The 25,252-nt window shown below is 37.0% G+C and overlaps 1 protein-coding gene across 5 annotated transcripts; it reads left to right on the plus strand.

Moving 5' to 3' along the window:
• On the plus strand, positions 1-25,252 carry LOC139632648 (axoneme-associated protein mst101(2)). 5 transcript variants are annotated; one of them, XM_071497717.1, is made up of 44 exons: positions 8-379; positions 2,283-2,489; positions 2,583-2,666; positions 2,755-2,859; positions 2,954-3,109; positions 3,275-3,418; positions 3,781-3,924; positions 4,060-4,179; positions 4,336-4,455; positions 4,586-4,630; positions 4,782-4,829; positions 4,935-4,961; positions 6,728-6,871; positions 6,969-8,957; positions 10,357-10,416; positions 10,591-10,743; positions 10,948-14,337; positions 14,638-14,733; positions 15,258-15,353; positions 15,730-15,783; positions 16,038-16,103; positions 16,355-16,402; positions 16,826-16,867; positions 16,990-17,046; positions 17,156-17,215; positions 17,336-17,383; positions 17,469-17,513; positions 17,623-17,664; positions 17,748-17,816; positions 17,979-18,026; positions 18,290-18,340; positions 18,463-18,507; positions 18,887-18,919; positions 19,013-19,060; positions 19,145-19,207; positions 19,439-19,483; positions 19,651-19,692; positions 20,581-20,628; positions 20,830-20,871; positions 22,007-22,045; positions 22,212-22,253; positions 22,326-22,370; positions 22,452-22,487; positions 22,619-25,252. In XM_071497717.1, the coding sequence occupies exons 1-44, from the start codon at positions 370-372 to the stop codon at positions 22,702-22,704; spliced, it is 8,382 nt and encodes a 2,793-aa protein (XP_071353818.1). In that variant the 5' UTR covers positions 8-369; the 3' UTR covers positions 22,705-25,252. The 5 variants fall into 5 exon arrangements, with proteins under 5 accessions (XP_071353822.1, XP_071353818.1, XP_071353819.1 ...); XM_071497718.1 differs by lacking the exon at positions 15,730-15,783 and having other exon boundaries at positions 10,546-10,743; XM_071497721.1 differs by lacking the exons at positions 6,728-6,871; positions 6,969-8,957 and having other exon boundaries at positions 1-379.

Genomic DNA, 25,252 nt, shown 5'->3' on the forward strand with positions numbered 1-25,252 from the left:
TAGCTTGGCTCTTTCCTCCCCTGCGTTGCTTTCCTTTGCTCCACCATCCCCATACCCCCCTCTGCAATGCTGCCACACTGGCAGCTCCAAATTCCCCAACACCTGTAAACTTAATTTTCAGTTTTCCATTCTCTTCTTCTTTTTATTTTTATTTTGGAGAAGTTCAACCCGTGGATTACATGCATCAGGAAACAAGCCTGTGATCACCAAATGGAAATGGAATAATTTACTAACTGGAAGTTTTTTTCTACTGACAAGTGGATGCTGATTGGATTGGATTGCCGAAACTGTGTTTTTCCAGTCAGTTCTGCATGAGGAGGCTTAGCCCCCAACTCATAGGATTATACCTGAAATAGTCTCCATATCACCATGGCTGAAGGTAGGAGTGTTGCACCTGAATTACCCCTAAAACTAACAACACTTACTGTTTGCTATGGCAAAGAAAGCCTCAATAATATACGGTCTGTAATAAAGACAAGGCAATGTTTTGATAGGCTGTGTCCTCTTAGGAAATGTGTTGAGCGTTGGTTGCTATAAATACAGGATATCACATAGCCAGTGTATTAGCAATGCTCTCTTGTGACAGACATGACTGCTGCTGGGGTTGACCTCTGGGTTTTCAGCTGTGGTGGTACTCAGATTCTTAACTTAAGTAAAATTACCAATAAAGCAGTGTAAAATAACTAAATTTCAAGGAAAAGTCCTGCATTCAAAATCATATCTGGGTGGTATTAGTGGAATATACTTAAGCTAAAAGTCCTGGTTCTGCAGTAAACTGTCCCCTGTGACTGTACAGTGCTACATTATTATACATGACATTAGATTGTTAATAGTGATGCATCAACATGTATGTAACATTTTACTGTTTCTGGTTGCTGGAGTTGGTTTTAACATCTGGGGAAACTGCTTTCAACTCATGGTCATATGTCTAATCAGTTTTCTTGTGAGTTGTCACAAGAATTAGTTTCCAGACACTTTTTTTGATTTAAACTTTTTAGTCTTTTGTAATCTGACAATAGATTTTGATTTTGAATAAACAGTGTCCACATAAAGCACAATAACAAGAAGTTTTCTGTCGTAATTAGTAAAAGTTTATAGTGAAACACTGACACCAACTGTCCATTCTGGATAGTTCAGTTTAATGAAAGGGCTATTTTTTAGCATTTATTATGAGGAAGTGAATCATGAGTCCGGCATGCTCCGAGTTCACTCACAGGTGTCTCTAACATCCTGGCACCAGGTCGATGTTGGAAAGTACAGCAGTCTCTCACTCTCTGTTGATTAATGATGGCGAGGCTGTCATTAAGCGCCGCCACAACCATTTTCCACAGTACTAAACAGATGGGAATCATGTGTAGATATGTTTTTATAATCTGCGTGAAGAAATTGGAACAGCTGAGTTCTGTCAGATAATTGTTGATTAGGATACAACACTCTTTGTCGGTGTCATCTGACTGACATAATTATAAAATGAGCGTACATGTATTTGGCAACCAGAGGAATGGGATGTCATTAAAGTTGGTCACTTTGTGTGAGTGCTTTGGTCAAAAATGAAATATCCTTCACCTGTCGGGGTACAGCTGCAGTGTGAAGATGACAATACTGGAAATGTACAAGGTGATAACATCGTAATACAGTAGATTATATGGAATATTCAGGAATTTTGTTGGGAGGAGGAGGAAATTTTACAGTTGAAAAATGAACCAGCACTGTGGTGGACACGCTGTTTAATTTTGACACATATATTTGATAATTCTATACCATCATACACACTGATCCTGTTATATTTGTAATAAGCTGGTGTTGGGTGATGTATTGGCCCTGCTGATTTATTGGTTTAGCTCTAGTATTTTTCAAAAAAGCATACACACACACACACACATACACATCTATACTTGCTTTGAAGGTGTAGGTTTAAAAATAACCCTGAGAAAAGTGCAAAAAATTAACATCATACAACACTTTTCCAACACGCCTACTTTTTGCACTTTGTTTTGTGTATTTAGTTTGTACCATGAAAGTAGATGGTAAGAACTGGGCTGAATATACTGATCATGTTTACAGTCTGAGTCAGACTTAAGATTTATTTAAAACAAAGCATAATAACTTGTTTCATGGTCTCAGCATTAGCTTAGCATAGTTATATATATATATATATATATATATATAGTATATATATATATAGTATATATATATATATAACAGTCAACAATAGTTTGAAAAAGACAAGATCCTAATGATATTAAGAGTTCTCACAGTGACTTTGTTTTTTCATGCAAAAGGAAGCACGGCTGCCGCCTCCTCCTCTTCAGCCGGTGGGTCCAATGGAGCAGCGGCGCCACAGACGAGCTCTCTCCAGTCTAAAGGTCTGGGCCTCCTCAGGAAGGTGAAAGTGTCTGTGGAGCTGTTGCTCGCACTGGCTGCTCTGCTGTCCTGGGTGGTTGTGGGAGTGGTGATGTTTGACTTTGTGGAGTACAAGGCAGTCCCTGGTATGTAACAAATAACCTCCAAAATGTTTCTTTTTTAGTGTCAGTCTACTGATATGCAGAGTTATCAGTCTATGCATGTATGTCTTTTCTCAGACATTCAGCAAATCATTACGGACCCTGTGCAAGCTGTCAATGACGCTGTTGACGAAGTATCCAGTCTGCTCAATAAATTTCAAGGTACAGGAGAGAAACAGCACGCATGGCACACCTTTATGTGTTTAAAAGAAAGTGTTGTAACACCTGACTCTCCTTTCTGGCCCTCCAGAGTGTGCACCTGATTTAAGTGACCCCATGTCCACTGCCACTTACGCAGCTGAGGAAATATCAGACGCAAAAGATGTATTTGTTCGATACTTTTCAGATGAAGAGGGTATGACAGCTCATTCATACTCAAAAATTATGCACATTTTTCAGGAGGCAACCATGTCTGTAATAAACTGTAATAATCTCCCTCCAAACTGCAGGAAACTTCTATCTCAGCTATGTTGACCCTGTGGTCATTGGGAGAAAAGCTTTCCATTCAACTAATGACTTCATGTGCGGAGTGGTGGGCTCCTTCAGGGACGCACTGTGTGCTATTGTGGATACTGTATTGGACACTATATCAGATATAAATAAAGGTATGTATTCCATATTTTAATACTTTCAAACTAAAGATTTTGTTTGGCCTTATGTAAATAAACTGTGCTAATTACCTGAGTATGTCTTGATAAAAAAAAAATCTAGTTCAAGTATCAATAAATTAATTTGAAATTTTCCTCAATAAGTCTCTTTGTTTTTCTCAGGACGAATTGACCTTAGCTACATTGACCCTGTGGTCATAGGTAGAGGTGTCTTCAGTGTTACCAATGACACTGTGAGTGGAATAGTGGGCTACATCCAGGACGTCCTCTGTGCCATCTTAGACAGTATACTGGATATAATAAAAGGTACCTGCTGTGTATTGTTTACATGTCATATGATCTTGTCTGTCATTGTCTATTATTGTTCAGTCGGTATTTGTTGCCTACATGTATTGAAAACCATAATGGGAATCCATTACTAAGTCAACATCATAACTAAATAACTGTTTGCTTGTGTTTGTTATTGGTGCATAACAGTGTCAGTAGATCTAAAATGGTTGCTAAAATACAAATTTGATGGTAATTGTTAGCTAACCTCAACCCAAGATGTTTGTTTTTGTAGTGAAAATGATTCATTACTGACCAAAAGTGTTTTCTTTTTGTCTTTAATTGTCTTTTCTAATGTAACTCACTGGCGCGCTGCCCTAAATGTGTGTTGTTCTTCTCAGGAACCACTGACATTAGCTTCATTGACCCTGTGGTCATTGGCAGAAATGTCTTCAGTGTTACTAATGACTTTGTGAGTGGAGTAGCAGGATATATCCAGGATGTGCTTTGTGCAATCTTAGATGTAATACTGGACACATTCAAAGGTACAGTATCAGCCATGGTTTTTAACCTTTACCTAATCTGTGTGTCCCATTGTAATGTAAACTCTACTGTAGTCTGCTAACTAAAGTTTTCACAACCTTCACAAGCCTAATTGTTTTGACTTCTCTGCTGATCAGTTATCCAGGATGCTGCGGGATTCAGTCCCATGTCGGTTCTGAAGAGAACGGCAGAAATCACCACTGAACAGATAAACATGCTCGCGAGCTACATCTCTGCAATGCTGATCGGGGAACAAGGTATGTTTTAACACATGATAACATATGATTTACGTACCAGCTCAATCTCGTACAGTGACCACCTTTTGCAGAATTAAGAGATACAGTGACATAAATAAGTACAATGACAGATATTGTGAAGAGCAGCTTTTACTGATTATGTTGTGTGATTTTCAGGCATCATGCCGGAAGTGTCCATCGACCCCATGAAAGTTGTTGAAGATGCTGTCCTGGAGTTCACAGACAAGAAGGATTTGTTCGTGGCATACATGTCAAGCATGATTGTGGGTGATCAAGGTATGCTTTAGTTGTGTACAAAAGTATTCCAACTCAAATGCTTCAATATTATTGATCAGAAAAGATAAAAAGTCACACACTTTTAAAATATACTGACACCTCTCATGCATGTTTTCTTTACTTGTTCTAGGTGAACCTGTTGCCGCACCAGTTGTAAACATAGTAACTGAAAAAGGTTTCACTTTTTATTACAGTTTTAATACAACTAGAATCATATTATCAGCATATTATTGTTATTCATTATTCTTAAAGCTAGCTATTCACCATTAACAATTAATTTACAATTGCATGACATGTCTTTGTTTCTGTTTCCTCTCTCTGTTTAGATGAAACTGCAGCTGCTCCATCTGATATAAATCTGGTGAGAAGAAAAGGTAAGTACTGACATTATTTTTCTGCCTTTCTTTGCTGTAACATTTAAAATCATTCCTTCAAGATAAGGTAATTGTCTTCTATTACCATTTCTTCTTCAAATGTAGGTGAATTTCTGCCACCTTTGGAAAAAGGTAAGAGAATGCCATTATATGTCATTGATTTACACTTGTTCAAAAATGTTTTTTTTGGACAGGTGTGATGTGTGTTGCTAGCAAATAGTGTGCATAGACTTGTTGAGTCTCTTTTCCCCATATTATAGTGTGGCCTTTCATGCATGTTGGCATTGACTTTTGTTTTTCTTACCACTTTTTATGACCTGATTTAAGTCTGCCTTATAGTGTCATGTTCAGTGCAATACAACAACCCTGAAGTATTATGAAATTGTATGTCAGCCATGTTTGAATAAACTCCATTTGCACATTTTGCACTTATATTATGGCATGAACAACATGCATCATAACCACTGTACATTTCCATTATAATGAACCAACCCAGTTGTTGCAACTGCATCCCTCCCTCTGTTTGTCCCACTGACCATTTGTTGAATGTGGCTATTTGTTTTCACATTAAGTTGTTTTTGCTCCAGTCATCATGTTTTGTGTGTAATAGTAATATTTCACATGACTATTTGTCTTTAATATGTGTCCTTTTGATTTTCATTCCACTGTTGCCCTCTCATTTTCCAATTATCTTCTGTACAACTGACATCTGTATTCCAACAATTTACACATCTGTGATATACTGTATGTATGTACCTGGATTGTTTGTACGGGACAATGTGTGATTTTGTGTGGAATATTTCATTTTACCTTTGCATGGAATCATACAAGTTTACACCACATCTCAAAAATTAGCAATAAGAATTTATTGACTATCACCGTTTTAGACAATATTTAGATAATATTTTGGGAGGTGCTAATGGGAAGAAAAAACTGGGCACTGTAGTTTATTTTGACTCAATCCCATATGTACTGTCCTGCCATTCAAACACACTAGAGCACCAAATCTGTATTTCATGATTAAAGGAGCTATTTGTGAGTTTTGTCTACATAGCCAACATTAGCATTAACAATTGGTTACTGAACAGGATTCTCAAAAGCTTCAGCCATCATTGCGTTTACAATATAAGAGGTTATATTATGCCCTCTGGGAAGCACTACTTCTTCAGGGCAGACTGGATGCTACAGTGATTAGAAAGTGACCAGACAGTTAGGCTGGACTAAGACAAGCTGGTTAGCATGCTAACTTCAGTAGAAGAAAAGAAGTGATAATAGTTGAAGCAAAACAAGAGTTAACACTGGCATTGCTTTCCACCATTTCTTCTAATCTGGTAAGTAAACAGTTGTTAATGCTATCGTTGGTTAGCAAAATATACAAATAGCTCCTTTAATTTTTTTGTGGGTTTTTCATTATCTGATTTGGGGGTGTAAGGTCATTGGATGTTGTATGCTATACAGATTGTAAAATCCCTATAAAAATAAAATGACTTGAAAATGATTGTTATTATGCGATGCTAAAATAGTCCAGAAATGTACAGTTTACTCCTGTTTGATGTTTGGTTAAAAACTACAGTGCCCAGCATTTTCAATAAATTATTTAGCCTCACTAAAAGAGCACTTTGAGACTAACACATTATCAGTTTTTGTCTTTTCATGGGATTTGATGAAAAAATACAACGGGTTTCTCCTTTAAGTTCATTTTAACAATATCATAATCAAATAGGGAGAATCACTAACTGAAGAATGTAGTGTATACTATATGATGCTATGAATGGTCACTGTCATTGTTGCCATTTCATCCCATCAAATTCCTTCTGTACCTTTAACAAGACTGGATGAGGATTTCCATGTGAAATACCAAAGTCAGATAAGCGACATGACAAGGGTTGATGATACAGTTACAGAGATTATGCACGCTGCCAAAGATGAAGCTGCTCCTGCTGCAGAGCTAAGTGAAAACTCAAAGACTGAGGAGGAGGTGGAGGAGGCTGAGGTTACCACCGAAGCTGCCAGTGAAACAGCTGAGGCAGAGGAGGATGATGGTATTCACATAGTTTTTCTTTAATAGTCACATTCATTAGTGAGACACAAGATCAATAACAGGCATAGGCACTAAATCTGTTGCTATCACATCACTAGCAAAACATGTCGACCTCGAAGAAACTGAACATGAACTACCACTGGAAGATGAGGGAGACCTTGATGATGACAGCAAGGAAGGGGAGAAAACAGAAGCGGTAGATACTGAGGAAGAGGAGGAGGAAGAAGAGGAGGAGATTAAAATAAAGGAAGAAGCACAGGAGAAGGAAGATGAAGGTGCTGAAGAGGAGGGGGAATTAAAAACAGAGGAAGATGAATGCAAACAAGGAGAGGGGGATATTCAGCCAGAGGTGGTTGATGCAGAAGAGGAGGAGGAGCAGGAGGAGCCAAAAACAAATGAAGAAGTGGTGGACGATGACAAGGAGGAGGAGGAAGCCAAGACTGAAAATTTGGTAGAAGATGAGGAGGAGGAGGAGGAGGAGGAGGAGGAAGAGGAGGAGGAAACCAAAACTGAAGATTTGGTAGAAGATGAGGAGGAGGAGGAGGAGGAGGAGGAGGAGGAGGAGGAGGAAGAGGAGGAGGAAACCAAAACTGAAGATTTGGTAGAAGATGAGGAGGAGGAAGAGGAGAAGGAGGAGCAGGAGGAGGAGGCCAGAACTAAAGATATGGTAGAAGATGCGGAGGAGGACAAAACTGAAGATTTAGGAGAAGATGAGGAAGAGGAAGAGGAGAAGGAGGAGCAGGAGGAGGAGGCCAGAACTACAGATATGGTAGAAGATGCGGAGGAGGACAAAACTGAAGATTTAGGAGAAGATGAGGAAGAGGAAGAGGAGAAGGAGGAGCAGGAGGAGGAGGCCAGAACTACAGATATGGTAGAAGATGCGGAGGAGGACAAAACTGAAGATTTAGGAGAAGATGAGGAAGAGGAAGAGGAGAAGGAGGAGCAGGAGGAGGAGGCCAGAACTACAGATATGGTAGAAGATGAGGAGGAGGCCAAAACTGAAGATATGGTAGATGATGAGGAGGAGGGGGAGGAGGAGGAGGAGGAGGCCAAAACTGATCATTTGAAAGAAGATGAGGAGGAGGAGGAGGAGGAGGAGGAGGCTAAAAGTGAAGATTTGGTAGAAGATGAAGAGGAGGAAGAGGAGGAGGAGGAGGCCAAAACTGAAGATTTGCTTGAAGAGGAGGAGGAGGAGGAAATAAAAACAAAAGAAGATGCAGTAGAAGATGAGGAGGAAGAGGAGGAAAAGGGGGAGGAGATAAAAACTGAAGAGGTTTTGGCAGAAGAGGAGGAGGAAGTGGAGGAGATAAAAACTGAAGAGGTTTTAGCGGAAGAGGAAGAGGAGGCAGAGATATCTGAGGATGTTTTGGCAGAAGAGGAGGAGGCAGAGATAAAAATTGAGGTTTTGGCAGAGGAGGAGGAGGAGGAGAAAAAAACTGAAGAGGTTTTGGCAAAAGAGAAAGAGGAGGAGGAGGCGGCGATAACTGAGGATGTTTTGGCCAAAGTGATGGAGGAACAGATACAAACAGAGGAGGTTTTGGCAGAAGAGGAGGAGCCAAAAACAGTAGAAGAGCCCGAAGAGGAGGAGACTGACGATAAAGATCTTCATGTGGGTGAAGTAAGAGAAGAAGACAACATTGAAATATCTTACACTGATGTCAAAGATCAGTTTGAAAAAACTGATCAGGATGATCAAGATCTAGAAGAAGCTTTAGAGGAGGAAAGAGAAAAACATGACAAAATAGAAACTGAGATTGAGATAGATGACAAAGACGAAGATGAAGAGCCATTAGTCCAACAACTTCATCTTATAACTCTGTTGGCTGAAAAGCTTGATAATGTCACTATTGTACCTGAATATGATGATGATGAAGATGAGGAAGAAATGACAGCTTATCTACCTGGTTATAACCAAGATGAATACTCTGACATCATGGATCATCATGATGAAAACAACAACAACAGTGAGAACAGAAAAACTGAACCTAAACAAAAGAGGAAAGTTCATATTCCCTTTGAGAGGCTCAGAAGAGTCGGTTCAAGAGCGGCTCACAAAGAGGAAGTGCGCCACCACAAATTTGACAAAGGTACAACACTCTTCCCATTATCATCACATATTTGTCATCATTTCCTTCATTATCAGGTAATGAAAATGTTTCTGAATGGTGTGCTAATAATGATAAATGTATGTGGAATGACGGTGACATTGTTTGTGACATGATATGACAAGGTATAAGAACCTAACACAATTATTGACATAACATTTGTCATATCTTCATTTCAGTACTTTTTTTGTTAACATTGTGTGTGTGAATTTATTTTGCGACCGTGTTAATCATCAAGCAGAATATCAAGGTTTCAAACCAAAAGAATTATTTTCATCACAGGTGTTCCAACCTTCTAGTTTCAACATTTTACTAAAATAATCCTATGTGTTGTTTTAGAGAATCAGTTCTCAGAGTTCTCAGAATCAGGAAGAAAGTTGATTATCAGTTTAACGTCTGTGTGTCCAGTACCAACAGGTCCAGAATTTGTTTAACCTAGCTTAGCACAAACTGGAAACATGCGTTAATTACCTAAAATAGCTAAATTGGAGCAACAGCAATTGAATGCATTTGTGGTTATCAGGATAGAATTAAAGAAGACATTTTGAAGTTGTTGGAAGGCTTATATTTTCACTTTTGATGACGTTTTGCAGTTAAATGCATTCTGGAGGCAATATTTTTTTTTTTCCATGTATCCAGACATCCAAATACATTTGGGTGTCTGGCCAATCTTTGTACTGGAGACACTGGAGATTAAACTGATATTAACTATCTAACTATTATCTGACTGCAGATAAATGTTGGGGTGTTCCTTTAAGAGACTAACTATAGACAGTTATAATTGAAAAGCAAATAAAGATGGACACAATAAGGGCAAGTTTTATTTAGATCAAAAACTCATACTAAATTAGATGTGAATAGCTATGTGGGAAGATGATTCGAGGACTAATACAGCACAGCACCCATGAATTCCAGCTCCTTCAACTGTTTATTTTTTGTTGACTCAGTAAAGACAAATCTATTTTCCAAGGCGCTAATTGCGTACTTGAGTGCCCTTCATTTCAATCAGACAGTCTTTGCCTTAGGCAGTGTGCTAATATTAGTACAAAGTGCCACTAGATGGAGCTAATAGGCAAAGAAAAACATTGATAGGTTTCTGGAATTTGTCTATATACTGATGTATTGTCCAAACATTCCTCCACAGTGAATTATGTATCAATGAAAATAGTTACTGAACTATAGCAAAACTAAACTAAAGTCTGATTGTTTTAACAATGTGACATCTAGCATGTGGTGTGGATTTGATCATAGTGTTTTAGTGCTGTAGTGCTTCTAGTGCTTGTGCAAGCATGATATGTCATGGTCTTACAGGTCTGATGACTGGTCAGAACGCCACTGTTATATTCTATATTGTTTACATATTGCTGTATGATATACTTAGTTCTCAAAGAGGCCAAGGAAAGACATGCAATAAAAGAAGTTAAAGAGGCCATTATTAAAGGTAATCTTCTTGAAACCTTGCAATTTCTACACTGCTTACTTTCAAATTAATTTGATATCTCCTCATGTTCTTATTAAATGTAGTGATTTGGTGTAATTCAGAGAAAACAAGAATATGCTCAATGTGTAGGGGCACCTGATGGTATTGCTTATGAAGATTTATTGTTGCTTGCAGACCTCAAAGCAGCAGAAATTGAGAAGGTGGAGAAAAAAGAGAAGGAAGCCAAACTTGAGGAAACCATAGAGATGACATTAAAAGAAGAAAGGCCAAAGGAAGAGACCAAAGCTGAGAAAAAAACAATTGAAAAGAAACTAGAGAAGCCCAAAGGTAATCACACTAATGAAATTACAAAATGCTGTTCAAAAGTGTGTGTTAATGATGTGCTACCTTTTGTAGTACAAACTATGAAATGTGCAACCAAATACTAATACTGGTCACCCTGAAAAACAAAAAACAAATATGCTCCAGCCTATGTTTGTTAAAGACATCTTAAAGTACATGAAAAAATGACACTTTCACGATTGCTTTTAGAAGAAGAAGCAGTTAAAAAGCCTCCCAAAGAGGATAAAGAAGTCAAAAAACCACCTAAAGAAGACAAAGAGGTCACAAAACCACCTAAAGAAGAGGTAGAAGTCAAGAAACGACCCAAAGAAGACAGGGAAGTTAAGAAACCTTCCAAAGAAAAGAAAGAAATCAAGAAACCTTCCAAAAAGAAAACACTTAAAGAAGACAAAGAAGTAAAGAAACCATCTAAAGAAGAAAAGGAAGCCAAGAAACCATCCAAAGAAGAGAAAGAAATCAAGAAACCACCTAAAGAAGAGAAAGAAATCAAGAAACCATCTAAAAAGGAGAAAGAAGTCAAGAAACCATCTAAAGAAGAGAAAGAAATCAAGAAACCATCTAGAGAAGAAAAGGAAGTCAAGAAACCACCTAAAGAAGAGAAGGAAGTAAAGAAACCATCCAAAGAAGAGAGAGAAGTCAAGAAACCACCCAAAGAAGAGAAGGAAGTAAAGAAACCATCCAAAGAAGAGAGAGAAGTCAAGAAACCACCCAAAGAAGAGAAGGAAGTAAAGAAACCATCCAAAGAAGAGAGAGAAGTCAAGAAACCACCCAAAGAAGAGAAGGAAGTCAAGGTACCACACAAAGAAGTGACAGAGGTCAAGAAACCACCAAAAGAAGAGAAGGAAATCAAGAAACCATCTAAAGAGGAGAAAGAAGTCAGGAAACCACCCAAAGAAGAGAAGGAAGTCAAGAAACCACTTAAAGAAGACAAAGAAGTCAAGAAACCACCCAAAGAAGAAGTCAAGAAACCATCTGAGGAAGAGAGAGAAATCAAGAAACCACCAAAAGAAGAGAAGGAAGTCAAGAAACCGCTTAAAGAAGAGAAAGAAGTCAAGAAACCACCCAAAGAGGAAGTCAAGAAACCACCTAAAGAAGAGAAAGAAGCCAAGAAACCACCCAAAGTAGAAGTCAAGAAACCATCTGAGGAAGAGAAAGAAATCAAGAAACCACCAAAAGAAGAGAAGGGAGTCAAGAAACCGCTTAAAGAAGAGAAAGAAGTCAAGAAACCACCTAAAGAAGAGAAAGAAGCCAAGAAACCACCCAAAGAAGAAGTCAAGAAACCATCTGAGGAAGAGAGAGAAATCAAGAAACCACCAAAAGAAGAGAAGGGAGTCAAGAAACCGCTTAAAGAAGAGAAAGAAGTCAAGAAACCACCCAAAGAGGAAGTCAAGAAACCACCTAAAGAAGAGAAAGAAGCCAAGAAACCGCCCAAAGAAGAGAAGGAAGTCAAGATACCACACAAAGAAGTTACAGAAGTCAAGAAACCACCTAAAGAAGACAAAGAAGTCAAGAAACCGCCTAAGGAACAGAAAGAAGTCAAGAAACTACCCAAAGAAGAGAGGGAAATCAAGAAACCATCTGAAGAGGAGAAAGATGTCAAGAAACCATCTGAAGAGGAGAAAGATGTCAAGAAACCACAAAAAGAAGAGATGGAAGTCAAGAAACAACCCAAAGAAGAGAAAGAAATCAAGAAACCATCTGAAGAGGAGAAAAAGGTCAAGAAACCGCAAAAAGAAGAGATGGAAGTCAAGAAACAACCCAAAGAAGAGAGAGAAATCAAGAAACCACCTAAAGAAGACAAAGAAGTCAAGAAACCACCTAAGGAAGAGAAAGAAGTCAAGAAACTACCAAAAGAAGAGAAAGAAATCAAGAAACCGTCTGAAGAGGAGAAAGAAGTCAAGAAACCACCCAAAGAAGAGAAGGAAATCAAGAAATTAGTTAAAGAAGAGAAAGAAGTCAAGAAACCACCTCAAGAAGAGAAAGAACTCAAGAAATCACCCAAGGAAATCAAGAAACCATCTAAAGAAGAGAAAGAACTCAAGAAACCACTTAAAGAAGAACAAGACGTCAAGAAAGCTCCTAAAGAGGAGAAAGAAGTCAAGATACCACCTAAAGAAGAGAAAGAAGTCACGAAACCACCCAAAGAAGAGAAGGGAGTTAAGAAACCACCCAAAGAAGAGAAACAGGTGACAAAGCCTCTCAAAGAAGAAAAAGAAGTAAAGAAACCACCCAAGGAGGACAAAGAAGTCAAGAAACCACCTAAAGAAGAGAAAGAAGTCACAAAACAACCCAAAGAAGAGAAGGAAGTAAAGAAACCACCTAAAGAAGAGAAAGAAGTCAAGAAACCACCCAAAGAAAAGAAGGGAGTTAAGAAACCACCCAAAGAAGAGAAACAGGTGACAAAGCCTCTCAAAGAAGAAAAAGAAGTAAAGAAACCACCCAAGGAGGACAAAGAAGTAAAGAAACCAATTAAAGAGGAGAAAGAGGTGAGAAAGCCTCCCAAAGAAGAAAAAGAAGCCAAGAAACCTCCCAAACAAGAGATAGAAGAGGATGAAGAAGTCAAGACACCACTCAAAGAAGACAAAGAAGAAAAGAAACATCCAAAAGAAGAGGAAATAACACCCAAAGAAGTGGTAGACTTGAAACCATCTAAGAAAGAGACAGAACCTAAACAACCTCAAGAGGAGATAGTACAAAAAGAGGCCAAACCTAAAAAACTGGAGGAAATAAAGAAGCCCTCTAAGGAAAGGAAAGAGGTGAAAAAACCCTCTAAAGAGGAGAAAGAGGAGGTGAAGCCATTTAAGGAGGAGAAAGAAATTAAGAAACCCACAAGGGACAAAGAGGGAAAAGAAGTTAGGAAGCCCTCTAAAGAGAGGAAAGAAATAAAGCCTTCTAAGGAAGAGAAAAAAGTGGTGATGCCTTCAATGGAAGTTATAGAAGTGGAGGAACCTTCTAAAGTAGAGACAGAAGTTAAAAAACCCTCTAAAGAAAAGAAGGCAGTGACGCCTTCAAAAAAAGAGATGGAAGACAAGAAGCCTTCTAAGGTAGAGACAGAAAAGAAAATGCCTTCTGCTGTAGAGAAAGAAGTAAAGAAGCCCTCTAAAGAAGACACAGAATTGAAGAAGTCTCCTCTTGAGGCAAAAAAGCCTCTCAAAGAAGTAACAAAGCCGGCAAAAGAAGAACCAGAAAAGATCTCCAAAGAGAAGAAACAACCAGCTAAGCCTTCTCAAGAGGTGAAAGAGAAGGAGAAACAACCTTCCAAACCTTCCAAAGAAAAGGCAGTACTAAAGAAGCCTTCTAAAGAAAAACAAGAACCGGAGAAACCTTCCAAAGAAGAAAAAGAACCTAGAAAGGTAGAAAAAGAACCAAAGAAACCTACCAAGGAAGAGACAGAACAAAAGAAGCTCCTGAAGAAACAGGAACAGGTCAAGGTCAAGAAGATTTCTAAAGAAGAAAAAGAACCAAAGAAGATCTCTAAGGAAGACATGGAACCAACAAAGCCTTCTAAAGAAGAGAAAGAAATCAAGAAGTCTTCTAAAGAAGACAAAGAACTTCTCAAGAAAAGAGACACAAAGACAGGTACACCAGTTTATTTTATTATATTATATTATATTATATTATATTATAAATATAAAGCATAGCTGAGGCCAATGGAATTATCATTGCCATTCATAGAGCCAATCATAACAATACAATATTTGTCAACATTAGTTGTACTTTTGATGTGGTTACTTATAAAGGGTCCCAAAGAGAAGCCCGACTGGGATCTAAAGAAGGCTAAGTAGATTAATATGCTTCATTTGCCCAATGAAGGACATAGTTCTTTCTTCTTTATGATTTATGTGAAGTTTATAAATCAGCTTTTCTTTTTTATTTCAGATGCTAGACCTAAAAGTGCTGCAAGAAGAATTAGAGTAGTCAAGAAAGAGGTTGCATCTGTCCTGAAGAAGGAACATCTTAATGCTACAAAAGAAGGTGAGATTAAAAAGAATTAGTTTTTCATTTGTTCATTACCTCTGGCAGTCATGCTGATAAAGACTAATCTCACCATATAAAATGCCAGCTTGGCTCAAACTGCTTTAAAGGACTCTAAATTAATTAGATTTTTTGAGATGAGCAAACACAGCATGTGACTGTTGTTCAGGTCCTGTTTCTGACAGTGTTAGTTTCAGATGGCAAAGTTTCCTTACCTTAACCAAGTAGTTTTAGTTCCACCATGCTATGTCTTCATTCTATTGATCAAGGCACCAAATCAGTAAACACACAACCTATTTTTTCATTTAGGTATGACTTGTGTTTTTGATTATTAATAGACACAGGAACGGAAGTTTGTGCCCAAGATTCTGTCAAAATTCTGAAATTAAAGTGAATTCTATGTCATAATAATAAACATTCTAACATCAAATCAGGGTGAAATTCTGGGTATAAACCGAACTCAACAACACCCTAATTTAGCATAATACTATAACTGTGACATATCTTCACGCATTTCATTTCAGCTGAAGAGCCCAAGAGGCCCGTAAAGGTGCTGAAAGCAGCTAAAAGGCAGATAGTTCCTATTCTGAAAAAGGAACATATGAATGTTACAAAAACAGGTAAGCAATAGGTCACTTGGTGTGCATCCATACTGTGTAATAACTGAAAGCTACAGCATGTAGGATAATAAATGACCATCAATTCCAGCTTCAAATACACATCAGAATGTGCTGGGAAATTTACCACCACCTGGTGTACTGAAGGTGTTGCTGTCAAGGCTCTGGCGTGTTTTTTTCAACTGAGAATTAACAATGTAGTTAAGAGGCTCAAAACACACAATGTGATACCTTTTTATCACGCTGCAAAAACCTAACACTGAACTTGCTACCATTACAAGTTGCTCATGCCTTCGGTGATGCAGTGTTACGATTACAGTAGATGCGTGTGTGAGGTGACGATGATGTTATGGATTTTATCGTTAATTTTCCCCAATAGCAGAGGCTCCTGAAGTTCCTCAGGTGAAAGCCAAACGAGAACCTGCAAAGAAAGGTATAAGCATACTTCTGTAAATTCTGTTTAGATGCTCCATAATCTCATTTCCCCTTGGCCTTTAATTAGCTGAGGGGCATATATTTAACCATATTTTAGTCAGATATTATGCATAAGATTTATTTGCTGACAGTTATTTTTTATGTGGGGAACTCAAAGAGTGATATACTATAAAGTGTCACATACTGAGTAGAGATCTACTGTATACTCATGCCTTAAACTTAAGGTTTTTTGATGTCATAATTTGTCACCAGTGGCAGCTCCCAAGGAGCCCAAGAAGGAACCAAAGCAAAAAATCAAAGCTAAACCTGTAAAACCAGGTAATGAAAAGACTCACCGATGCTGCAGTCTAACCCATTTGGTTAGACAGCATATTCCTCTCTTACTCAGAGAGGAATATACAGAAAGACATCCCAACTGAAACACTGGAGATCCTTTCATCAACATCTCATATCAATATCCTATATAATACTAACTTAGGTAGAAAGGTAACTAAGGTAGTACTAACAACTGCTAACGCCTGCTGTAATAATAAAAATAAAGGCTACATGTGTTTTCATTTTATCCACAGATATTGATGCAGTGAAGGAAAAGTTAAAAACAACCCCTGCAAAGAAAGGTAGGATTTATTAATAAAACAAGACCTTTATCAATAATGTATAATGTAAGTTGATGATTACGGTATAACATGAAAATTACATATTCTGCTGTAGAAGATGAAGTTTCTTTACTGTACATTCAATATACCATATTTAAGAATGTTCCTTAACACCACGCAAAAAAATGTCTTTGTTATATGTGTTTGTTCTGAGAATACTTTGGTATAAAGAGAAAGCTTCTCTCATGAAGGAAAGTATAGATTCATTATACTCTGAGCATTGTTATTTATGCATGAAACATAGAGCAGCAATGTGGCAGTTTACATAATTCAGATAATTAATTAAAAAGCAGTGTGACCAGGATACAGGTTTTTAAAGTAAACTGACTAAAGATAACTGATCAAAATGCAAAGCTAGTACTAACTATGTGATTTTTGACACAGAAGTTCAAAAAGAAAAGGCCAAAGCAGCTCCTGTCAAGAAAGGTAATATTCACATTATTAGTTTGCAAGCTACAGTGATATTCTGGTCATCAAACAGTACAATTATTAATTGTCATAGTGTGAATAAAACTGGGTCATTGTAAAATTGTGCTTTTCACATACAGAGGTTGCTGCTCCAAAAGAAAAGGCCAAACCAGCCATGTTGAAAAAAGGTAAGAATGGTGTATGTCAAATAAACATAAAAATATCAAGCTTACTACATCTTGAACTGCAATTATTTATTCTATGTATATTTTATTCCCAAATCTTTTTTTTTGACGGAACAAGAAGGCACTCCCAGAAATGCCTCTTTGGTAAAAGAGAGAGTCAAAATAGTGCCGATGAAGAAAGGTGATTTTCTTTCATTTCATGTGTTTTATTGGTTTCACATTCATCCATGCTGAGGTGAGGTGACTCAAAGGTCCTAAGCATACAACTGTTTTTTGCTCTTGTGTTTTGTTTTTTTTTCAGAAGTCAAGGTACCAAAAGAGAGAGTCAAAGGAGTCTCTGCAAAGACAGGTACAGCACATAAAATATTTCAGATGAAAATACACATCTGGTGTCTTGGTTTTTCATTCAGAACATTATATGTTTTCTTCTGCAGCTGAGGTTTCCAAACAGGAGCACAAACCAGTTCTAACAAAGAGAGGTAAGACTGAGTGATATATTTACCTTTAGTTTCAATATCATCTTTGTCTTTATTTTATTCATTTATTTATTTATTTACTGGAATGACAATCCTAAAATCTCTTGAATAGAACGTGCTCCTCTCAAGACAAAACCAGCCCCAGCAGTCAAAGGTAAGACGATGCTCATCAGCTTTTATGTTCATGATTAAATACTCAAGCAATTCATTTTCATACTAATCTGTTATTTCTTACAGAGACAGAGGCACCGCACAAAAATGCATCTCTCACAAAGGAGAAGGTGAAGGTGGTGCCACTGAAGAAAGGTATGTCTTTTTTTCTTACACTACTAAAAAATCATTTAAATATGCACACCGATATGCTTAGCATCCATTTATTTATGACTTTTCAATATGAGACAATTTGAAAAATAAAATGTTTCATTATTCAGCTCTATTCACAAATTCAAACCATTTTCTCTGTCTTAGTGCCTGTAATTCCAAAGGACAAAGTCAAAGCAGCACCAACAAAAAAAGGTAGTTACAGTGACTGAACATTTTACAGGTCAAATATCTTAGAGGATGTTTTATAGACATCATTAATCAATGATTTTTCTGTATTTGTGTATTTATCGTACGTCTGATTGCATGTATTTTTGTGTACGTTTTTCTGCTGTCACCTCTTTGCAGCAGGTCAGTTTGCAGCATAGGAATAAAATGCATCAGTGGTAACTGTAATAAAATGCACGCTGTTACCATGTGCTGATATTTTTGTTGTTGTTGTTTTTATTTTGCTTTAGAAGCTGAAGTTCTCAAGGAGAAGAAGGCCAAGCCAGTGACACCCAAAAAAGGTTTGATTTCTTACAGTTTTTGTTTCTTTTTCATTGTTAGCCACATTATGCTAAGTGCAGTTATTTCTTAATGGGTTCTCACCTACATACATTAAAGTTAATAGGACTTTTTTTTATTGTAGCACCTGTTACCAAGGAAAAACCAACATCTACTGAAAAGAAAAAAGGTATACAGCAGAATTGTGTGTTTCTAGTGCAATTTTATGGTTTTCCACAGAGACAGTCATGTCCAAATCAAATTATATATTTTTTTAATGTCAGAAGATTTGGCTGACATGTAGCTGCTGATGATGCTTCACTGCCGTATGATAATGACCCAGCTGAAGAATGTTCAAATGATCATCAACTGGTTTATTTAAATAATCAGTAAATGTTAAAATAACTGCAAAGACATGTTTTTCGTGAATACCCAAAGTTTATTTGGTGGTGCCTTTGTCATTTTCAGTTTGGTCACTATTACATTTAAAGTTGACTTGAATATTTAAATGCTTCACTATAAGCTGCCAGATTTCAACATGCCTGTTATTTTTTCTTCTTTAACTCCAGAGCCTGAGGCCAAGCCAGTTCTTGCCAGAAAAGGTAATGCAGATACAATCCCCCATTATTTTGCAAAAAACTAATTATACTTAAAACATAACAACTGAAATAATTTTCATCTTGCCTTATACTCAGAACCAGAAGTTACAAAGGAGAAGCCAAAAGCAGTTCATGAAAAGAAAGGTACACCTTAAATCTTATGAAAAAAAACTCAAAGAAAACGTTTACTTCAGAATTGTGATGCTGTTGTTGTTGCATTTGAATTAGCTCCCTCTAGAGCAGAGGCTGAAGCAAGAAAGGAAAAAGTCAAATCACTTCTAAAGAAGAAAGGTATCCCACCACTGCCATCTGCCTGCAGATGATTTCCTGTGGTTGTACCTTACAAACATTATTGTTATCATCGAATTATATATAATTCGATGATAACAATAATATCATCTAATTACATATAATTAGATGATAAGCACATATTACATAGTATTAATAAAGCAACCATAACCAAACTAGATAAAAAAGCTACTTACTGAGTATCTTCAAATGCTTATATTCTTATTTACTCAGAGCCCAAAGCACCAGAGGAGAAAGTCAAACCAGCTATTAAAAAAGGTACAAAAATACAACATTTACATCTCACATTGTCATGTTTGGTGACAAATATATGTAGTTCTTTGAGTCAGTGGGGCATTGGCCTTTAATATCCTGCAATTATATGACAAGCATAATTGTAAATAGACTATAAAGATATAAAATGTATTTTCTTTTTGCTGGTGCAGCTATGTTGAAGGAAACGATCAAACCAGTCCATGTGAAGAAAGGTACATTAGTGGTGCTTCAGTGGAAGCAGTAATCCATATAACCAGTGTGAGACTGTGATTACGCTGATCTAGTCATGAAATCTAGGTCATTGTATTTTGTGAAAGCTCTGATTGTATTGCTCAGCAGGGAACAAGCATTTTGCCTATGAGATCAACAATAAATGATTGTAGAGGGTGTCATGCATAGTAGGAGAGTGATTTCTCTGCAGCAGCTTCATAGGCAAACAGCTGTTTCTATACAGTGATCCTCAGGAATACTGTATGCTTGTTTAGACAGGTGTCATGGTAGATCTGCAACGCACTGCATACACAGATTTTGTCGGGCTTTTATAACTGGCATCTTACCGTCTAAAGCTTAGGCAGTAAAGCGCTGAGACTCTGTGCTGTAAATGTTGAGATGTGTGGAACATATGCAGAGTGGCAGACTCCACCTAAAATAAAAAGATGTAGAGAATATGCACAGAGCCAGAAGCATCAAAAGCAACCAAACCAACACTAGACAAATGGTTTCCCCAGATAGATTTTAATACCTGACTTTGATAATTATGGTGAGATAACATCATATATCAATTTTATATTTGAAGAGAGGCTAAAAGTCTTGAAAGAATGCAAAGCCAGCATTGTAGAAATATAAGTATGAAATGTCTTCTGACTCTGACAGATGCACCAGTTTGTCTTTTTTCTGATTATTAAATGGAGAAATGAAGTGTATCTTTGCTCAAAAGTTATTAACCTTCTAATATTGATAGCTTTTTAGTTGTACATGCTTCATGCTCCAAACTGCTTTAAGCTTTAAGATCTTTTTTTGTTGTGGTAATGCTGTGGTTTGCGCTGCAGTGTACATCTATGTCCTGATTGCCCACATCTGACCTTAGTCTTCTTTTGCAGAACTGGAGACTGCTAAAGAAAAGGACAGACCTGCTGCAGAAAAGAAAGGTACAGTGCACAATCTGCATTATTTTATCCTGCCAAGGAGTATACTGGCACATGTTTCATTTCTGTGTGTCAGCAGTAAATTTTGGTAAGGATATTGCAGCAGATTTTATAGTTATATATATATATATAGTTATCAGAAATATTCCACTAAACTAAAGCAACTGTGTGTTTAAAAAGTATATTTTCTCCCTGGTGGTGCAGCCATGTTGAAGGAAAAGGTCAAACCAGTCCATGTGAAGAAAGGTACATCAGTTGTGCTTCAGTAGAGGCAGCATTTCATATAATCGGCTGAAGGCCGAAAATGTTTTCCTGCTGAATGCGAAATAGTCGACCAATGTTTTATGGACATATTAAGAATTGTAGGCTATTTTACATCAGCAAGAAATACATTCAGATTTATAGATGTATAGTATACTAATCTATTGTCTATAAATCTTAGTTTTGTAGGCAACAAACATATTAATATCAATTTCAGAGAATTTTCCGTTGTCTGTTGGTAACATGAGCAACCTTGAGGAGTTGCCACCATTTTCTGATAAGGCACACATTATAAAAGGTTTATAAGTTGTATAGATAGGTTATAAACTGTTATAATGATATACTAATAATATTGATGAAAAGTTTCGATCCATCATCTGCAGCTCTTTTGTGTTAATAAGTGGTCAAACAGCTTAAGTGGTATTTCATCACCTGACAACCCAAAATTTGCTGTAGCTTTCATGCTGACCTATAAAGCATTGGTAAATGGTTGATTAACCACTGATAAAGCCATTTGTAGAACTTATAAACTCTTTATGAGTGTCTGATTAGAAACTGGTCCTGAGAGGTCTCTTGGTTGTGATGTTTAATTTTTTTTGCTTTGCCACGAGATTCCTAGGAATTTCTTCTCATAACAATTTTGGTGCTTAATCAGCCACAACCATCATGCATGTTATATATGCTGAAACTAAAAAATATAGATCATAAATCACACTGGCTTATATCTACAACACAGAAAATCCCTTTTTACCTGCACTCAAGAATAAAATGGGATGTTAAATCTGGAATGTTACCTCTTTCTTTGTAATGAAACAACACAGTAACTGTACTGTTTTATTTGGTCGAGCTGGAGGCAGCTGTTTTAGATTCTGTTTGGTAGTTCAATCTGAACCAGTGCATCATATTTTCCAAATAATTTAGTGAAATAAAAAAGTGTAACATTTCCCTCTGAATTGTAGTGAAGTAGAAATATAAAGTATCTTAGAAATTGAATACTCAAGTAAAGTACAAGTTCCTGAAATTGTACTTAAGTGCAGTTTACAGTACACATAACTACTGTAAACTGTAGACCTGGATTTTTCATGGGCAAAAACAACCTTTTCTCCCTTTTTTGTGTTAGAAAAACCACTTGAGAAGAAGGCAGCCACAGAGGAGAAAGGTACAGTGGTACAGTGTCTAATCAGCTGTGAACATTAACATAACTGAACCAGCAGAAAGTCTGTGAAAATTTATGACTACACCACACTCACATGAACCATTAAACACGGCCAGGAAATTGTTTGAATGTCGAATAGTTATTGTTATTCTTGTGTTGCTATTTACAGAGGACAGAGTTCTCAAAGAGATTCAGCCGCCTGCAAAGAAAGGTATGTTGTTTGGGAAGTGATTAAAATTGTTGGGATTTTGAAATGCTTCACTAATGTCTGTGTTTGTTGTAGAAAAATCTGTTGAGAAGAAGGCTGCCAAAGACGAGAAGATTAAAGGTACTGTGTGGATGTGCTGTCATTTAAGATCACATATCACTGTATTGTTTTATGGTTAACATCATGCTCTCTTTTTAACAGCAGAGTCTGCTGTATCAGACAGCTTTCTTATGGACGGTAAGTGCAAATTCCCTTCTCATAAGCAAAATATCACACAAGTGTCAAATAGCAAGCTCAGTCATCTCTCTGGCCACCAAAGAAGGGCGAGGAACGCACTGTACTGACCTGTGTCTTGACTCCCTCCACAGATGAGTTGCCCTACTTCCAGTGTTTCTTTGTGGATGAGGACGAGGCCCAGTTCCCGTTCTACGCCTTCTCACCTCTGCAGATTTGAAGCTTCAGTCTGACTCCAGTCTGAGGTTTACAGTTTGGTCAATATCCTGATAATGACAAGGTCACATCACACCCTGTGCTGCTGAAACGCAGCTTTTCACTGTTGGTCTGCAGGAGAAAAGCCTGGACAACAGGGGATGATGGGTGATGGACCATTACTTTATTTCCAGATTTGGTTGAGCTCTCGTACCAAATACATGCAGCCAATGTCATTCCTTTTTTTTCTGATTTCTGTTTTTATTTTTTTATTTTTTGCATTAAATTCTTTTGACAGGTGGATATCATAGGAATATTTTACATGGAACAATCTAGTGTAAGATCATTCATTTAGATCCTCAAAGCAATATATGTGAATGCTTTAAATCTTATTTACTGCTCACTTTATTTGCTCGTAATGAGTCTGTAAAAAAGAACATCTGTACTACTGCACAATGGTGCAGTTTTCTAAGTAGGAACATAGTATTTCATATGTTCAACTGTGCTACAAACAGGGTACAAAAATGGACACATTTGCTAATCCAAGGCCGACAGGGGTTCAGTTCCTCTAAGCCCACATTTACTTGAAAAGTTGTTTGTATATTAATTTTTATGTTTGTTCATGCATGTAGTAATTTTTTTTCCTCATCACACAGTACATGGCAAAATCTTTAATACCCTACTCTTAAAGCCCTTTAGCAGTTGGGCTTTTATAGTGTTTCTGCATTATTCCATAATTCTTGATATTTATTCATTAATTTCAATGAATTTGTTTTTTCCTCACATTTTCATCTTTTTCTTCCCTATCGGCCGCTTGAAGGGAATCAAAGCATGAATAAAAGGAAAGTGATCTTCTTTGCATTTTTAAAGATTAAAGATTTTTTTTTCTTTTGTTTTGTATTTGTTAATCGTCAAAAGGAATGACTATGCACTGTATAAGAGAGCTCCCAATCTTATTGATGAAACACTACCTGACATGTTGACATTGAAAGTCTTATTAAACGTTGTCATCTAGACATCTGCACCAGCTCCTCATTTTGACATTGGTGCTGATAAGAAGCCATGCATTGCCTGAACACTCAGAATGAGGTTTGAGGTCATTTTTACATTTTAATTGTTTCTACCGTAACGTATCAGATTCATTCTGTAATTACACTGAAAGACCAAAAACACACTGTGACTGACGTTGGTCATTGTCTGTGTGCACAACGTAGAAACTTGACACATTTTGGAAACCATTTGAGTAGGTTCAAGGACATAGCAGAAACGTCAAAGAAAATATTTCCAGGTTAACTTTATAAAAGTCTTTGAATGTAATATTGTGTATTTCATGCTGCTGGCATACATAACATAATATTAATGCATATCTTATTTTGACAAATTTTAAATGCAACATAATATAAACAGGATTTATATTATATGGATATTCTGCATTTGAGATGAACAGGAAGGGCTACAAGATGTCAGATTGAATTTGAAAACAGATATTGGTCATGAAACCAAATCACGTATTTCAAAATCTCTGAAAAATGATATACAGACAGTAGCAATGTTGACGAGAACGGGGTTATGTTTAATAATGAAATATGAACATCTTTGATTATAGCTGCTGATCATGTGATCACACTCTAAGTTTTTGCATGTTCGGGCAGATGATCTCAGATGTAAATTGGAACATTAATTCTCAGTCAGCTTGTACCAGCTGTTGTTTACATATGGCTCTTTACATTTTGCTCCATATGCTTTGCTATGACAGTTATAACAGCTTGCAACACTAATCTGAGTCCACATTAATGTAAATCCACTTGTATTTTTTATTGGAATTATAGGAACACACTCTTAGTAAGTCCGTAGATGGTGCACACCACCCTCTGCAGCTCACGCTGAGCTCAGGCTCCAGTAGCTGTAGTGTAACAGCTGGAGTTTTATGGCGGTGCTCCACTATGACTGTTGAAGTTGTTGGGTAAAGACACTGCCCTGTCTTTGAATAGTTCTATAACTTATTGGATTTTAGTAAAGAAGATGTACAACTTAAAAATGTTTTAATTCATGGTGACAACAGATTCATATTTGTCTCAGTTGTGTTAACTGAATTGTGTCAAAAGACTCACTTTTACCAAGTGAATATGTGCAATACATAAATATTTGATTATCTCAGTGATGAAACCACTGTATGTTTGTCTACTAGTCCTCAAATTAAATGTGCATGACGTGTGTGTGTTTTTCTTTGATGCTCTCAAATGTTTATATTATATTTTTCCCCAACCGGAACCTTGACAATGGCAACACTAAATACTTGAACTTATGAATCCAGTAACTGACATTTTTCTCTGTGTAGTGTTGCTAACATCATATAATTACAATTACATAACTGTAATTAAAGTAACCTCATTGTAAATAGTTAAATGAAAGGAGAAATAGACTAGAGATTTGCTGAAAATTATGTTTTGAACCATTACTACTGAAACTGCTCTTTACCTTCAAATCACTTCATGTATCATTTGTCAGTTACACCCTCATTATGGCTGTGAATAGTAGCAATTTAACATTAAAACATAGCAATGCAATGCAAA

This window comes from Trachinotus anak, unplaced genomic scaffold (assembly GCF_046630095.1).
Source record: "Trachinotus anak isolate AG129_WGS33_773 ecotype Australia unplaced genomic scaffold, CSIRO_AGI_Tana_v1 ptg000015l, whole genome shotgun sequence".
Classification (NCBI taxonomy): domain Eukaryota; kingdom Metazoa; phylum Chordata; class Actinopteri; order Carangiformes; family Carangidae; genus Trachinotus; species Trachinotus anak.

What these genes read in the sequence shown, in the direction of transcription:
- LOC139632648 (XM_071497717.1), top strand. An exon ending in GAAAAGAGACACAAAGACAG is followed by an intron (nt 14,338 to 14,637) that starts GTACACCAGTTT and finishes TTTTTATTTCAG; the next exon opens with ATGCTAGACCTAAAAGTGCT. An exon ending in ACGAGAACCTGCAAAGAAAG is followed by an intron (nt 15,784 to 16,037) that starts GTATAAGCATAC and finishes ATTTGTCACCAG; the next exon opens with TGGCAGCTCCCAAGGAGCCC.